General features: G+C 41.7%; 2 protein-coding genes across 5 annotated transcripts; one reads left to right on the forward strand and one right to left on the reverse strand.

Annotated features, from left to right (window-relative positions):
- Positions 1-252: 252 nt before the first annotated feature.
- Positions 253-13,226, reverse strand: rassf1 (Ras association domain family member 1). Of its 4 annotated transcripts, XM_061831616.1 has the most exons (9): positions 13,086-13,211; positions 11,907-12,044; positions 10,479-10,757; positions 7,760-8,220; positions 6,131-6,255; positions 3,845-3,949; positions 2,591-2,870; positions 2,398-2,513; positions 253-688 (listed from the first exon to the last, which is right to left on the reverse strand). In XM_061831616.1, exons 4-9 carry the CDS (start codon positions 8,013-8,015, stop codon positions 524-526), a joined length of 1,047 nt encoding a protein of 348 aa, XP_061687600.1. In that variant the 5' UTR covers positions 8,016-8,220; positions 10,479-10,757; positions 11,907-12,044; positions 13,086-13,211; the 3' UTR covers positions 253-523. The 4 variants fall into 4 exon arrangements, with proteins under 4 accessions (XP_061687600.1, XP_061687601.1, XP_061687602.1 ...); XM_061831617.1 differs by lacking the exon at positions 11,907-12,044 and having other exon boundaries at positions 13,086-13,226; XM_061831618.1 differs by lacking the exons at positions 10,479-10,757; positions 11,907-12,044; positions 13,086-13,211 and adding an exon at positions 9,574-10,442.
- Positions 13,197-15,940, forward strand: LOC133507054 (transmembrane reductase CYB561D2). The gene is made up of 3 exons (XM_061831620.1): positions 13,197-13,329; positions 13,411-13,448; positions 14,129-15,940. The coding sequence occupies exons 1-3, from the start codon at positions 13,197-13,199 to the stop codon at positions 14,630-14,632; spliced, it is 675 nt and encodes a 224-aa protein (XP_061687604.1). The 3' UTR covers positions 14,633-15,940.
- Positions 15,941-15,984: the final 44 nt, after the last annotated feature.

Below are 15,984 nucleotides of genomic sequence, written 5' to 3' on the forward strand. Positions count from 1 at the left end.
CTGTAGAACGGGAGTGAAACTGCTCCATGTTGGAAGGTACTTGATCATCATAAATAAGGCGATTATTTTTTTTTACATTTAAGCGTTGTATAAAATTATGTAAATAATATTTCAATGTATGTCACAAAAATCGTACTAACTTATGACATAATACCAATTCCCCAAAAATTCGCTGTCATGAATAAACAGAAGACCAGATCAGTTATCATCAGAAATTTATTTGATGATTCGACTGAAATATAAACAGGTTATCCAAAGTGTCATATTTTAAAGGGTGTTGTTCAGATTTTAAACTAAAACTACCTGAAGGTAAACGACACACACTGAATGTGCTTTAAGACTCAATATAAATAATCTAAACAAAGCAGCAGAATTCTCTGGAAAAACTGAAATTCAATTAAACTACTCACACCGGCACGTGCGCCAAAGAAATAATTCACATTGTTTAATGTTAAATGTCCCTGCCATTCTCATAAACTTGATGAAAACATTTCCAACCCTGATAAATTTCCCTTTCATTGCTTTATTTTCCCAAAAGGCAAGCAGGAGCGTTGATCCTCGCCATGGCCTGCGTCATCATTTCCCTGGTGCGAGCGTAGCGCCTCTCGATCTGCCGGACGCGCTCCTCTTCCTCACGCTGCAGAATTCGCAGGAAGTTGCACAGTTCGGGAAAACTGAATGCATCCCACTGAAGGAGAACGCAATGTCAGGCACGTATGCTCAAAAGTCAATTCATTCAATACACTTGCATGGTTTATATACGCCCCTGTACAGAAATAATGCTGTAAATGTTCAATTTAAACTAGACACTTGTTGTTGTTTTTTTTTTTCCTGCTGCCAATGTGTTGAATAATTGTCAGGATTTTCAAACTGATGAATACTATTCTTCTTCTTCTTATTATTTTTTTTAAATACAGTATGACTGATTTCACAAAGTCGGCACGGTGGTTCAGCTGGTAAAAGCGTCGGCCTCACAGTTCTGAGGACCCGGCTTCGATCCTGGCCGCCCCTGTTCTCCCCGTGCCTGCGTGAGTTTCCTCCGGGCACGCCGGTTTCCTCCCACGTCCCAAAAACATGCAACATTAATTGGACACTCTAAATTGCCCCTAGGTGTGATTGTGAGTGCGACTGTTTGTTTCTATGTGCCCTGCCTCCTGCCCCTTGACAGCTGGGATAGGCTTCAGCACTCCCCGTGACCCTCGTGAGGATAAGCGGTGAAGAAAATAGATGGATGGAGATCTAGGTATAGTACTTGTGTGTCAATTATAGGACCAAATTCTACCCCCCCCTTAAGTTTCATATGAGGAAAGGCCAGATTGTAGACATCTGTAAGGCTCTGTGAATATTTTTTAATATAATTTCACAGAGGAAAAGCGTTAGTAAGAGATGAATAGAAATGCCATCAATACACTCCAGCCTCATGAAAAAGATTTAAAAATGTAATAAATACAATAATAATTTGAAAAAACCCACAGTAATTCCTTGATTAGATTTTTAGAATTTTAACGAATTGCATCAGTTGAATTGCCATTGTGCTGCTGCTCACTTTGGTCACCAGAGGGCAGTATAAGACAGACATATTCTGCCTCTGCTCCTCGTAAAGTATAAAGAATGTATGACTATTATTAATGAATATCTAAATTTGTTTACACATCATTTTGTACCAATATGCGTTGCTTAAAGTGTTATTTACGTGTTCCCCATTATGTGTTGACATCAAAATTAAGATAGCAAACTGAAGGCTAAGATATACGCTATGTCGGTTTTAAACACACGTGTAATTCTGTTACTTTAATGTTTTGTTTATTACTTGTCTGAATGACTGTAGTACATAAAAAATGTGTTTGCTTCAGCCAGTAGTGGGCCTAGAATCAGAATAGTACCACCTCCATTTGAGCCAGGAAAATATGGAAGGTAATTAGTGCCGCGGGGATTTGAATTTCAAATGCTACAGAAAACAGGATTTGAATTTCAAATATAAAGTTATCACATTTTTAATAGTTGCTACAATTCGCTGTCTGAAATTCACCGTCTGTGCCACCAGGCAGGGTGACTTCAGGTCAGAACCGAACAGCCAGCCAATTGCAGTTACGCTTTCTAAGTCACGTGACATCACATACTAAGAAAGTGTAACCGGATTGGCTGGCTGTTCGGTTCTGCCCTGAAGTAACCCTGCCTGGTGGCACCGATGGTGAATTTTAGACAGCGAATTGTTGCCAGTTGAATTGTTAACATTGAAAAGCTACACTGAAATACAACTATTGAAAATGTGATCATTTTACATTTCAAATTCAAATCCTGGTGGTACATATTTACTTCCATATGAAAAAAACCCGCTGATGCCCGTACTCTACGTTTACCGATTGCAGTTGTCAGTTAATATCGCATCGTACTTACATTCACGTCCCCGGTCTCATTCTCTTTGAGGACCAGAGTCAGGGCTTTTTCACTTGGTCCAGCGCACAATCGCAGTCGGAGGGGATGCTCATCGTCGCACAGTTTCCGCATGGACACTGGTAGAACACGCCCACGCCGTTCAACAATTTGTCGGCGCGGTTCGCTCTGATGACAAATTTCCAAAAGCGCTTACCTTGGTTCCGTCGGTCGGTGCGCTCAAACAGGGCAAACTTGGCCGGGTTGTCCACCACCGTGAACTTATTGAGCAAGGCCTCGATGACTTCTCTTACCCGGGTCTGGGAGCTTATGTGCAGGTGCTTCGCAGCATCTTTGGGGAGGTAGAACGATGTCCGTCGCGTCAGCCGCCGGCCGCCCTCGTGTTCCTCTGTTGGGCTCTGAGGAGGCGGCAGGGTGATCGGACGGGCTAGCTGAAAGTGGACTTTAATGAAGCCAGTGTAGGAGCCATCTTTATTCTGAGAGGAGGAGGAAATATGAATGTGCTTTCATAACGTAACACCACCATCTTTGAAGAAATAGATTGCAGGGTGGCACGGTGGATCAGCTGGTAAAGCGTTGGCCTCACAGTTCTCAGGTCCCGGGTTTAATCCCGGACCCGCCGGTGTGGAGTTTGCATGTTTTCTCGAGTGTCTGCGTGGGTTTTTGTCCGGTTTCCGCCCACATCCCAAAACATGCAACATTAACATTAATTGTCCAATCTAAATTGCCCCTCGGTGTGATTATGAGCGCGGCTGTTTGTCTCTATGTGCCCTGCGATTGGCTGGCGACCAGTTCGGGGTGCTATCCCGCCTCCTGCCCGTCGACAGCTGGGATAGGCTCCAGCACTCCCTGTGACCCTTGTGAGGATAAGCGGTGAAGAAAATGGATGGATGGAAACAGGAGTGGAAGCATTGTAGGTAAAAATAAACGCACTTTTGTTTGTTTCCTTCTTGCAAAAACAGTTAACACGTTTGACTGTTGTCACTTTGTCTAAAATTTCAACCTTTCATTATGCCAGAATGTTCTACGATATTAGAAAACTATACAAATGTTTTTTTAGTCGAAAAGAAGCTTACATTTTACATAACACATCTGCATTTTCCTTTTTTCTTGTATACAAATAATAACCAAACCCATCAGGGTGTACCCCACCTCCTGCCCGTTGACAGCTGGGACAGGCTCCAGCACTCCCCGCCACCCTTGTGAGGATAAGCGGCTAAGAAAATGGATGGATGGATATATAGATTGCTCTTCAAGAATTATTGCTCCCTATTGAAAGGGAATGAGAGGAGCTTCTCTGATTGGCCACGAAGGAAGTTGGTTGTGTTGATACCCACAACGGCGCAGACGACCCTTTTTTAAATATGCTGCGTCTGCGAAATTATAAAAGGATAATTTTTTTTCCAATGTAAAGACCCTGTTGTGAGGAAAAAGAGGTAAATTATCTCACCAGCACCATGTAGAGATTGCTGTTGATCTGAGCATTGTACTCCTTGACCTTCTGATGAACTTCGCCAACACTTAACTCCTGTTTGCGCCAGTCAGGCTGCTCATCCTAACAAGAAACCAGCGGCTCCAGTTTAGTAAAATAGACCTGTCTTCAGATTTATTTAGGTGTGAGAAAAAGCAACGGAACAGAGTTAAAAACAGCAAAGCTCACCCTTTCCCTTTTGCCCCAGTGAATAAAAGCGTCGCATGCTGTAAAATACCGCTCCGCTTCAGAGTCACCGAATGTGTCGCTGCGTTCCCAAGTCATCGCAAAGGTTCACCAGCGATGTCTCATACGGAGGCGTGATGCCACCAGTGACTCTGTGTTTCTCTTCTCCATTTTTTTTTTTTTGTACAACACATTTACATTTGCTCCGCCCTGACACTAAAACCCCCGCCATAAAAAAATCAACCTGTTAAACGGCGTGTTATTTATCGTCCATTCTGTGGGAGGGCGGCGAACGCGAGCTTCTGATAATGGATGTATTAATTGAAAAGGAGAGCTTCAGTTTGATGTGACCCAAATAATAATCAACATGAACCAAACTGTGAACTGAACCAAGCTCATGTCAAATGGGAGCCAGCACACACCGCCCACTATTTTAAGTCCCTCTCCGATTCCGAATTAATTCTGAACATTGCCATCTCCAAGTCACAAGACTGTGTGCACAACCACATTGTATCAGTTGGTTTTACGTCCCGTTTTAAAAAATATGTACCGTAATTCCCGGCCTACAGAGCGCACCTGGTCATAAGTGAGGGTTACAACCACTGATCTTAAAAAAAAAAAAAATGGATAGGCATACACATGGAGTGGTATGTCGATTGGTTGAAGCCGCTGGCAGCCATCTTGGTACTCCCAAAACGTGCAGAAGACATGGTTTACATGTTGTATTATAGCGGGGTCTTTCCTCATAGTTTGGCATGTAGAATTAAAACTGGTCGTGTGAGCTTGACATTTTTTCAGGTCTGGTGACATTTTTAATTTGATTTGGGAAGCCAAAAAGGCTTGGTGCAAAGGAAAGACATGGAACACCGTGACTAGCAAGAAACCTTTATTACCTATAGGGCCCGATTTCCGTGACATCTTAACTTTTCCCAAAATACGTTGTGAAGCACTATCATCAAAACATAGCAAAAAACGAAGCATTTTTTTTGTCATGAAAACACTCAATTTTAAGTTAGATATATTTTTGGAACCAAGGACTCGCAATGGGAAAATACATGCGAAACGCATTGTTCATTTGTTGTCTCTGCAATGTCCTATTTCAGACAGAAAATTTAAACTCGTTTCCTCGCATTTGAAAATCAAATACAATTTGCGGGGTTCTGTACTATGAAATTGATCAAAAATTTGACAGGAAATGTGTTTTTTTGCTTATCCACTGATGAAGTTTGGGAAAATATTGACATCGCTTTTTCGCAAAAAATCGTCGGCCTATAAAGGTGAAGCGGAGAGTGAACAGTGAACAAAAATGACCGTAAACAACGCTTTGTTCAAGTGAATTAAGCTCGTCAGAAACTTTAAACAAAATCCTTTACAAACAAACTTTAACAGTGTCAAAGTAAATCTTTCTAACTTACCTGTGGAATGTTTTCTCACAGCCACGAAACTGGCGATTAACGCTGCACAGGTCGGCATGGTTGTTTTGGGAGTATCAAGATGGCGGATGGCGACTTCAGTTTTGGTGGCCAACGAGCCATTCAGTCCTTTTTATTTATTTATTTTTTTTACATCAGAGGTTATAAACTAGTGCGCTAACGCTAGCGCCGCACAAACCGCAGGGTTGAAAGCGTGTGAAAAAAGTTGCGGCTTGTAGGCTGGAAATTACGGTATATTTTTTTTAAATCTTGTACAAGGTTTATGAATGTTTCAAAAAGTTGATTTCTGTTGTTGTCACTTTTATCCATATATCTATTTCAACAGGGGTCTGTAGACTTTTTACATCCATCTAAGTAGTACTAAATTGTAATCAGTACTAAGTACTGAATTGTTTATAGCACAGCTGTTTTATTGTAGTGTAGTCAAGCGATTGCCCGTCATTGCCACTCTCCTTAATGAGATTCTCTGTAGATGCCATTACGATAAAAGGCCATAAAACAGGACAATGGGGCTAATACAGTATGGGTGCACTTAACTATTAGTACTCGTGCTTTTATGTGTGGTACAATACACCGATACAGATGTATTATTCCGCTTTTTTGAATAAAATACAATGGGAAGTTGTATTGCGACTTTGCCGCTCACCACATTTGTGTCCGTCTCGACGGGTTCGATGGAGAAATCCGCCTGCCCCGCCGGCGGACTCCTTCCCGCGCTACAGTCCAGCTGGATGAACGCTCGGCATCTGCGGTGACAAGTGTAGCTGCAATCTGAACAAGAGAGAAATGCGTGCTTTAAACGTGGCGAAATTCCACGTTTTCACATTTTGCCTCTCGCTGGTCGTCACTGAAGCGCTTGTGGGTACAGTTGTTTCCAAGGGAACGAGTTGGACAGAGCAAGAGGATGCATATTAAAAAAAAAAAAAACAAACACACACACACATCCCCGACAGATCTTCCCACAGGTTTGACACATCCTGCGTTTGAGTGATAACACGACTTTGGCCGCTGAATCATCGCAGCTCCGTTTTTACCGTAATGCAGAAGTGCTTCAACGTTCCGTTTATACATTTTTACATGCTCCATATCAGCTCATGATGCATCACCAACGTCATCTTCATCATGGCTCCCATTTGCAGGAACACGATGAGTCAACGTAGGCTGACACACGAACCCGTCATTCTGCCTGGTTTGATGCAAATCGAGCGCTTCTGTGCTTTGTGGGTCATCGCCTCCACTGCGCAACATGCTAACCACGCTGGCGTGATGGTGAGATTTTATCCATCCATACATCCATTTTCTTTGCTGCTTATCCTCACGTGGGTTGCGAGGAGTGCTGGAGCCTATCCCAGCTGTCAACGGGCAGCAGGCGGGGTACAACCTGAACTGGTTGCCAGCCAATCAAAGGGCACATAGAGATAGACAACAGCTGCACTCACAATCACACCTATGGACAATTTAGAGGGTCCAATTATTGGTGCATGTTTTTGGAATGTGGGAGGAAATCGAAGTGTCCGGAGGTAACCCACGCAGGCGTGGGGACAATATGCAAACTCCACACAGGTGGGTCCGGGTTCGAACCAGGGTCCTCAGAACTGTGAGGCCAACGCTTTACCAGCTGACCCACCGTGCCGCCTGGATAGAAATTGACTTTTGTAAAAAAAAAAAAAAAATCAGAATTCTCGATTTTCACTCTAGCTGTTTCAAAATGTTGCCCGCTAATTGCTAACTACAACTAGAAGAAGGGCTCGCCACAATACAATAATCATTTTTTTTCATGCTGACGTTATATGAAATTATGCAGTTACATGATAAGCATTTACACGCAGGGGTGTCAAACTCATTTTTTGTGGTGGACCACATTGTAGTAACGGGTACGCTCAGAGGGGAATTATGACTGAAACCATAAAAAAATTTTCACCGCCTCATCATATTGACACATGAAATCTATGAATTAGTTTTGGAATCAGAAATCAAGGGTAATGTTTTTTTTTTTTTTCAACTATTGTTGTTTGGTAACCCAGAGAATGCTTGCAATATCTCAAGGTTATGATTTATGATATGACAATTTGAAATGTTGGTACAGATTTGGATAAAAGTCATGGAAGTTGATACGACTGATTTGCCGTCGCGGGCCACATAAAATCATGCGGCGGGCCGGATCTGGCCCCCGGGCCTTGAGTTTGACACCTGTGATTTACAGCATTTTTTTTTATTTTATGCATGATCACCAGGGAGAGATGAAATATGGTTACAATCCATGCGTAATACTCACTGGCGCAGCGTAAGGCCTGCTTATAAAGACCCCAGATGAATTCTCCACACAAGTCACACCAGGTGAGGTGAGTGTGACCGTAGGGCCGGAAGTCGTGCCCCGCGCCGACTCCTGGGGACGGTAACTCGATTCTGACGCCGTCCCCGACCAGACGGACGACGTGGAAGCGGCCGGCGGCCCGCGGCCCGGGCGCCGCCAGCTCAATGGAATCACTGACGCTGAGGTCCTTCAGCTCGATCAGCTCACATTTCGACATCCTGCCGGGGACCCAATCACGGACATGTCAAGTGAACTCCCGCTGTTTGTAAGCTCGTGCGGTCGTCCGCCACTGAGACCGCATCAGGATCCGAGGACTCAGTGAGTACTGTTCAGCCAGTCCCGCTCATGTTGATTTGGGTGTAAAAACTGAGATTTGCTTTTCAGCTTCATGCGGTGTAGAGAAGCACAGGTCACCGCCAAGCCTGACGAGAGGAAACAACAAAACTGCATGAATTCGTGCTGGAGTGCACTCTTCATTGCAGGACCACAACACAAGCTCACCGCACACTCACTTTGACTGCGGTGACGCTGCAGTGAATTTGAAACATTTGTCATTGTCGGGTAACGTAAGCTTCACATGTCCAAAAACAACAGATTAACTTTCTGTTATCTGATATCGGGATTCATGCGAAAACATAAAAAAAAAAAAAAAGTGGGACAAGATGAGGAGGATAATCCTGCACAACCCAAATGTGACTCTCGATAGTATTTCCGTGCACGTGACTGACTGGAAAACCGACATATGGCGTATGTTGGGGATGAAATATTAAAAAAAAAAAAAAAAAAAAAAAAACAGGTCAAAGGATAAAGATCATTTCGCAGACAAAAACATCATCTTGAGGATTTTAAGGATATCAGAATAGTCACAGTATTATTTATCTACATATTTGACCACACAAGTGTTCCCATTGTTTAGATGTTGTTTCACCCTTTAGAACACCGGTGTCAAACTTAAGGCCCGGGGGCCAGATCCGGCCCGCCGCATGATTTTATGTGGCCCACGGAGGCAAAATCACGTGTTTTAACTTTCATTATTTTTTTTGTTCAAATATGTTCCAAAATTTCAAATTGTCCTATCATAAATGATAACGTTGAGAAATTCCAAGCATTTTTTTGTGGTACCAAACAACAACAGAGTGGAAAAAACCCATTACCCTTGATTTCTGATTCCAAAATTAGTTCATAAATTTCATGTGTAAATATGATGAGGCAATTAAAGATTTTTTTTATGGATTCACAACCACAGTGTCCCTCTGAGGGAAACCGCAAGTACAATGTGGGCCACGACAAAAATGAGTTTGACACCCCTGCTGCAGAAGAAAACAAAAAACTAAATAATATTCCGGGCATTTTTTTTTCATGGATGACAGCTATTGTCTCCTTTTTTGAAGAGTAATTGGATTACTTTTTTAAGCAATTCTCGGCACACAACCAATGCATCGCATTGGATTTATTTGATGTAGTTCAATGTTGTGCCACTATATGTAACAATTTTGCAACCATCATTTAAAATGTAGGGTAATATTTATTTAGATATTTTAATCCCCTGGTTTTTAGATATGTATTTTTAGTCTCATGTGTTTAATGATGTCATTGTAAGATTGTTTAAGATTGTTTCATGAGGTCAATTTAAGATTGTCAGAATAGTGACAAAATTTAGTTGAATAAAGGATTCACATAAAAAAAATACAGTGCTAATGGACAAAAATCAATTTAACTGATTGATTAGTTAATATATTGATAAATAAAAACGTTATTAGAATCAAAATAACTACAGGCGGAACGGTGGATCAGATGGTAAAGCGTTGGCCTCACAGTTCTGAGAACCCAGGTTCGATCCCGGATCCGCCTGTGTGGAGTTTGCATGTTCTCCCCATTCCTATGTGGGTTTTCTCTGGGCACTTTCAGTTTCCTGTCACATCCCAAAAAAATGAAACATTAATTGTACGCTCTAAATTGCCCCTAGGTGTGATGGTGAGTGCGGCAGTTTGTGTCGATGTGCCCTGTGATTGGCTGGCGACTGGTTCAGGGGGTACCCCCGCGTCCTGCCCTTTGACAGCTGGGATAGGCTCCACCACTCCCCGCGACCCTTGTGAGGATAAGTGGCAAAGAAAATGGATGGATGGATGGAAAACAACTATATAAAATTATGTAAATACACTAACAATGTTGATTTTGCTCACACTGGATTTTGAATAAAATTAAAGATTTTTCTTTTATCCCTGGAATTTAGGTATTTGAGTTGCAAAAGTGTGCACATCTTCCTAAAAAAAAAATACTTATACAGTAATCAACTGGCGCAATCTGTAAAGACCATGCGGGCCACATTTCCGGACTTCACATGTAACTTAGTGGCACAGTTTTGCGAGTGGAGCTGCATTGTGAGTCGCATATGAACAACCCCGGCCTCTATTAGTGCCAAGTGGGTCACGGCGCGCTGCCTTTAAACCAACCAACAACAGAACATTGTCCTCCTCCGCTATTTTTTTTCCAAGTGTTTAAAAGCTTGACATATTAAAAAAAAAAAGTTTATAGAATGAATATCCTGTCATTGCGCGCGGGTCCCAAATGCTCATTGGTTTAGCAACCAGGATTAAGACTGCAACAGAAGGATAAAGACAGTGAAACACACACACAATAACAACAACATCCTCTAACAGAAGAAATCAAAACACTTTACCTTGAATGGTTGATCAATTCATCCCTGGAGTGTTTACGCGAAGAAGAGACGCAGTGACTGACGAGTTAACCGCAGACGGTCGCCGTCCGACGCTCCCTCGGCTCACTTTGCGCATGCACAATGCGAGCGCGTGGGATTACCTTCTAATCCCGAATGGCTGTCCTGCGTCCAATATTGAGGAATCCCCTCTGTCGGAAATCCCAAAAGAAAACACAATTCTGCTACTTGTCCGCAGCAACCCGTTCATGTAAATCCAGCCCATAATCATCGCTCGCATCCCTGAAATTTAAAAAATAAAAAAAAAACATTCAAATTCTGGGGGAAAAAGAAAATAAGTATGTTAAATATTTAATTTTGCCCCATTTTGACATTGCTCAGAGAGAGAGAGAGAGAGAGAGAGAGAGAGAGAGAGAGAGAGAGAGAGAGAGAGAGAGAGAGAGAGAGAGAGAGAGAGAGAGAGAGAGAGAGAGAGAGAGAGAGAGAGAGAGAGAGAGAGAAAGGACAACCCCTCAAGGCTCCAATCTGGACATCAGATCCGCAGGGAACAAGTCAACAAATACAACGCTTTAAGTACAGGACTTCATTTTTGTATACTTGCAGATGATAAAAATGTGATAAAATTTGCCCTTTTTCTTAAAAAAACAAAACAAAACATAATTTGGTAGTTTCAAACTACTGAATTATGCACAACAAATGTACATTAATTAACCAATCTTAAATGTTTTTTTTCCCCCCAGTGGTTAGTTTTGACCGATCAAGCCCCTCACCCATTTTTCTTTTAAGCAGATTATTTTGGATATATTACGATTATAGAATAATGCATTAATAGTTTAGCAATACTATACACTCAAATGCAAGGCTGTTTTCATTCATTTTATCCATCCATCCATCCATCCAAGTCTTTACCAAAATTTTTGTATACTTTCAGATGATGAAAATATGGCAAAGTTTCCCCTTTTCCTAAAAAAAAAACCCCCAAAAACACAATTTGATAGTTTCAAACTACTGAATCATGTACAACAGATGTATATTAATTAACCAATCTTAAATGATTTTTTCCCCAGTGCAGCTATTTTTGACCGATCAAGCCCCTCCCCCATTTTTTCTTTTTAGGGGATTATCTTGGATATATTACAATTATAGAATAATGCATTAATAATTTAGAAATACAATACATTCAAATGCAAGGCTGTTTTATTAATTTTTATTTTTTTTAATTCTATTCAATACTATCATGCACAAAAAGTATTGAATTTATTGAACTTGAATATTTACATCAATTGCTTAGGAATAATGATAATAACATCAAAACTAAACAAAGAATGGGTTGAAGAACTTTTTTTGAGGGCGGCAAAGACCCCAAAAAGTGACCTAACGACAAAAGAACAAGTAATTTTTGTTATGATAAAATCCATAAATATAGATTACTTTGGCAGCACGGTGGAGCAGCTGGAAAGCATTGGCCTCACACTTCAGGAGGTCCCAGGTTCGATCCCGGACCCGCCTGTGTGGAGTTTGCATGTCCTCTCAGTCCCTGTGTGGGTTTTCTCCGGGCACTCCGGTTTCCTCCCACATCCCATAAAAAAATGGAACATTAATTGGGCACTCTAAATTGCCCCAAGATGTGATTGTGAGTGCGACTGTTGTCTGTCTCGATGTGCCCTGCGATTGGCTGGCAACCAGTTCAGGGTATACCCTGCCTCTTGCCCGTTGACAGCTGGGATAGACTCCAGCACTCCCTGTGACCCTCGTGAGGATAAGCGGTGAAAAAAATGGATAGATGGATAAATTACTTTTTGATGGATTTAGAGCTTGTATTGGAGTATTTCTGCTTTGCTGTAGGCCTATTGCAGGGTTAAGGAGTAAAGTTGGAGAGTTGAAAGTTTTGTTGCACGCCTCACGGTCATCTGTTGACTGCAATTGTGCGCAGGCACAGTCACAAGCTTATTCGACAGTAATTGGAGCACAATAACTAGAAGACAGCTGACCAGTGAGGGCCATTCAGTTGTTTGTCATGGAATGGCTGCCATTAGTCTGAGAAATGGTGTACATGCAATTTAGTTTGCACTAGCCGACAGGCACCAGGTCTGAATTTTATTTTCAATAAATAAAAACATCAATTCAATAAAACGTGCACACAGAAAACAGGATGCTGTTAAACACATTAATAATAAAAATGACGATGAGCGTAAAAATGATTTCATTTTTGTGTGAATATTCATTAAGGTTGTGGGAATGATGAAGATCTCTTAGCTGACTGTAGGAGTCAGTACACTTCGAACTATGGACAATTTAGACTCTGGAATTCACCCAAAACACATGATTTTGGAATGTGGGATGAATCAACAATTGCAGTTTGGCTTTAGTTTTATGTAATACTTTATTGTGGAAAAATTAACCGGAACTACCCATCAAAAGTGGCACTTTATAATGAAAACGTAACCGGAAGTTAGTAGAATTGTTTCCCTAACATTGCGCTGTATACATTGCCACTACATCATAATCAATATGTCCGTTTTTCATGACAGAACTGTAATATAATTGTTGTTCGGTTCATGTAGGTTTGAACGGATGCCTTAAATGGCGGTGGTATTGCTTCGGAGTTACCTTTGAAGGCTTTTGGTTTCTTGTTGGGCACCGTGACCGTGGCTCCACGTTCGGTGACACCGTGGCGCGCGCGGGTTGCGAAACTCTCCATTTTGAAGTATTTTGTCCGACATGGCCCACAGCAAAGATTCCGAAGCGGAACCTCGAGTTTTCGCCTTCGCCCGGGTCGCTTCCGCGGTCCTGACACACGTTGTCGGCATAACGCTCACCGGCTTCGTCGCTGTTCTGGCTCGCCCTGGTACAAGTGAGTGACCCATTTATAATCCACAAATGTTTCATATTTGTATTACACTTTTACTTGACAAGTTGCTGTAAACTTTTCCAGGTTGGTTTTCCTGGCATCCATTTTTCATGACCCTCGCGGTAAGTTGGATTGTTTCGAAAAAGAAAACGTCAGCCACGTGACGCATTTTCATTGCTCTGATTGGTCAATGCTACTTTACCTGGATGCAGTTACGAGATCGATTTGAATTTCACATTTTTCATTGACCCAAAAAGCATCGTTGGGGAATTAAAAAAAAAATCCCATGTAATGATTGTTGCTGAGATTTAATCAGTAATTTAATTGTAATCCAAAACATAACTGGAGAAAAATGTGGAAATCAATTACGTTTTTTTTTTTTTTTTGGGGGGGGGAGAATTTCTAGTTGAAAAATTGCTTTGCATATTACTTCTTCCTTCCAAAAAAAACAACAACTTGTGATTGTCATTCTCAGGTCACGTACCATAATTCTGCAGATTAAAAGATGACATGCTTTTAATATATATTTTTTTTAAAAATGATTCAGGTACACTTTAAACCACATCAAAGAACATTTCAAATGTATGATTTTGGATTTTTTTTAAATACATTTCTTAATATAGTTTGTCATATAAAGCAATTTTATCTAAATTGTGCAGACCTAAGTGACATATTGTATTTGTGTGTGTGTTTTTAATAACGGCCAAATGTGTTTTTTATTGGATGTCATTAAATTTTACTGCCGCGCCAAACGTTTTAGCCGCCGATTATAACGAGCTATTATTTTTTCCCTATCCACCAGTTCTCCTTCTTCATGACAGAAGCCATCCTCCTCTTCTCGCCCCACGGCTCCCCCCTGCGGAAGTTTTCCCACAAGGTGAAAGGTCGCGTTCACTGGCTGCTGCAGGTCGCCAGCGTGACCTGCGCGGCCCTCGGCCTGGCGGCCATCTTTTACAACAAGCACCTGCACGGCAAGCCGCACTTTGCCTCCTGGCACGGTCTGCTGGGCGTCGTCACGGTGTGCGCGGCGGCGGTCCAGTCGCTGGGCGCTGTGCCCCTCATCTATCACTCTCTGGCCAAAGGCTGGTCTCTGGCCAAGCTCAAGAGGTACCACGCGGCGTCGGGGCTGGTCACGTACCTGCTCGGCAGCGTCAGCCTGCTTCTCGGCCTGACTTCCAAGTGGTTCACTGGGTCGGTCAGCGATGCCGGTTGGTACCTGGCGGCGCTCTGTCCCGCTCTTAGTGCGCTCATCATCATGAATCAAGTCACCAGTGCTTATGTGGCAAAGAAACGCTTGCAGTCCTAATTGCCATCAATTATAAACACATTAGTGTGTTCATGTGCTGATGTTGATATATGTAATGTACTATTAGCACATTACTTACATATGATGTACAAACTACATACGTTATAAAAGTACATATTGTGTACTTTAATTTATTTTTAAATGATGGCTTTTTACATTTGAAAACATCTGTACTTTCTACTCCTTTGTTAAAACGGGCTGATTCTCTAGTTTTTCCCAACCTCAGTGGATGACAACTGTGTCAAAAAGATAAATAGAAAGAATTAAAGACAGTTGGAGTTGAAATCTCGATTGAGTGATTTTGATCTTGGGGATTTCATAATTGCAAGCTATTCCCCATCCATGGTTTTATTTTAGCAAATTGATGCTATTGGTGGGCGGGACGGTGGGTTTCCTGGAAACCATTGGCCTCATAGTTCTGAGGTGCTGGGTTCAATCCCGGACCCGCTTGAATGGAGTTTGCATGTTCTCCCTGCGCCTGCGTGGCCGGGCTCTCCCCTTTCCTCCCACTTCCCAAAATGCAACATGCAATATTAATTGGACAATCTAAATTGCCCCTAGGTGTGATTGTGAGTGCAGCTGTTTGTCTCGATGTGCCCTGCGATTGGCTGGCAACCAGTTCATGGTGTAGCCCGCCTCCTGACCGTTGACAGCTGGGATAGGCTCCAGCACTCCCGCAACCCTTTGAGGATAAGCAGCTAAGAAAATGGATGAATGGATGCTATTGGTTTAGAATGATTTGTAGTGAATGTGAAAAACAAGCTTAACCTGTTCATAAATTATAAATGGAAAAAACTACAACTAAGTACTGTAGATTTTATTCAGTAACCATTAGCTAATCTAGCATTTTTTTCAGGGAGTTCACAATGTTAGCAAAACGATGTGAATACGCTTTGATAGCATAAAAGCTGTATCCAATTGTAGCGAACTGTTGGTTTGAAAAACGTTTTTTCCTTGTGTCAAGTTATAAAAAACAAGTATTTTATATAATTGACTAAGAGTCCACTTTTACTTTTGTACTTTGACTTTTAGCGTACTTTACCTTTTATTCAAGAATCAGTTTTTCTACTTTTGTCATTTTTTTCACACCACTTTGACTTAAGTGCAGTACTTGAGTACTTTTGCCACCCCTGATCCTAATGAAGACTGCAAAATGTATTAATAACAATGTTGTTACTGATACGTGTGCGGGGATTGTTCTGCACACAAGCCCATTTATCTGCTGTATTTACACAGGTATTTTATTTCAGTGTATAGAACACACGTATTAATTGATGTTTCCCAACCATTGTTATGTCTAATAATTGTCATTAAATTTCCCTCAATACACTTTTATCTAAGAACCTCAGAAA

Source organism: Syngnathoides biaculeatus, chromosome 10, assembly GCF_019802595.1.
Source record: "Syngnathoides biaculeatus isolate LvHL_M chromosome 10, ASM1980259v1, whole genome shotgun sequence".
NCBI classification, from domain to species: Eukaryota; Metazoa; Chordata; class Actinopteri; order Syngnathiformes; family Syngnathidae; genus Syngnathoides; species Syngnathoides biaculeatus.

Coding starts and splice junctions, on each gene's coding strand:
- rassf1 (XM_061831617.1), bottom strand. CDS start 8,015: ATGTCGAAATGTGAGCTGATCGAGCTGAAGGACCTCAGCGTCAGTGAT. Junction 3,950..6,130: donor TCGAGACGGACACAAATGTG/GTGAGCGGCAAA, acceptor GTTTCTTGTTAG/GATGAGCAGCCTGACTGGCG. Junction 2,514..2,590: donor CACCGACCGACGGAACCAAG/GTAAGCGCTTTT, acceptor GTGTTCTACCAG/TGTCCATGCGGAAACTGTGC.
- LOC133507054 (XM_061831620.1), top strand. CDS start 13,197: ATGGCCCACAGCAAAGATTCCGAAGCGGAACCTCGAGTTTTCGCCTTC. Junction 13,330..13,410: donor TCTGGCTCGCCCTGGTACAA/GTGAGTGACCCA, acceptor AAACTTTTCCAG/GTTGGTTTTCCTGGCATCCA. Junction 13,449..14,128: donor CATTTTTCATGACCCTCGCG/GTAAGTTGGATT, acceptor CCTATCCACCAG/TTCTCCTTCTTCATGACAGA.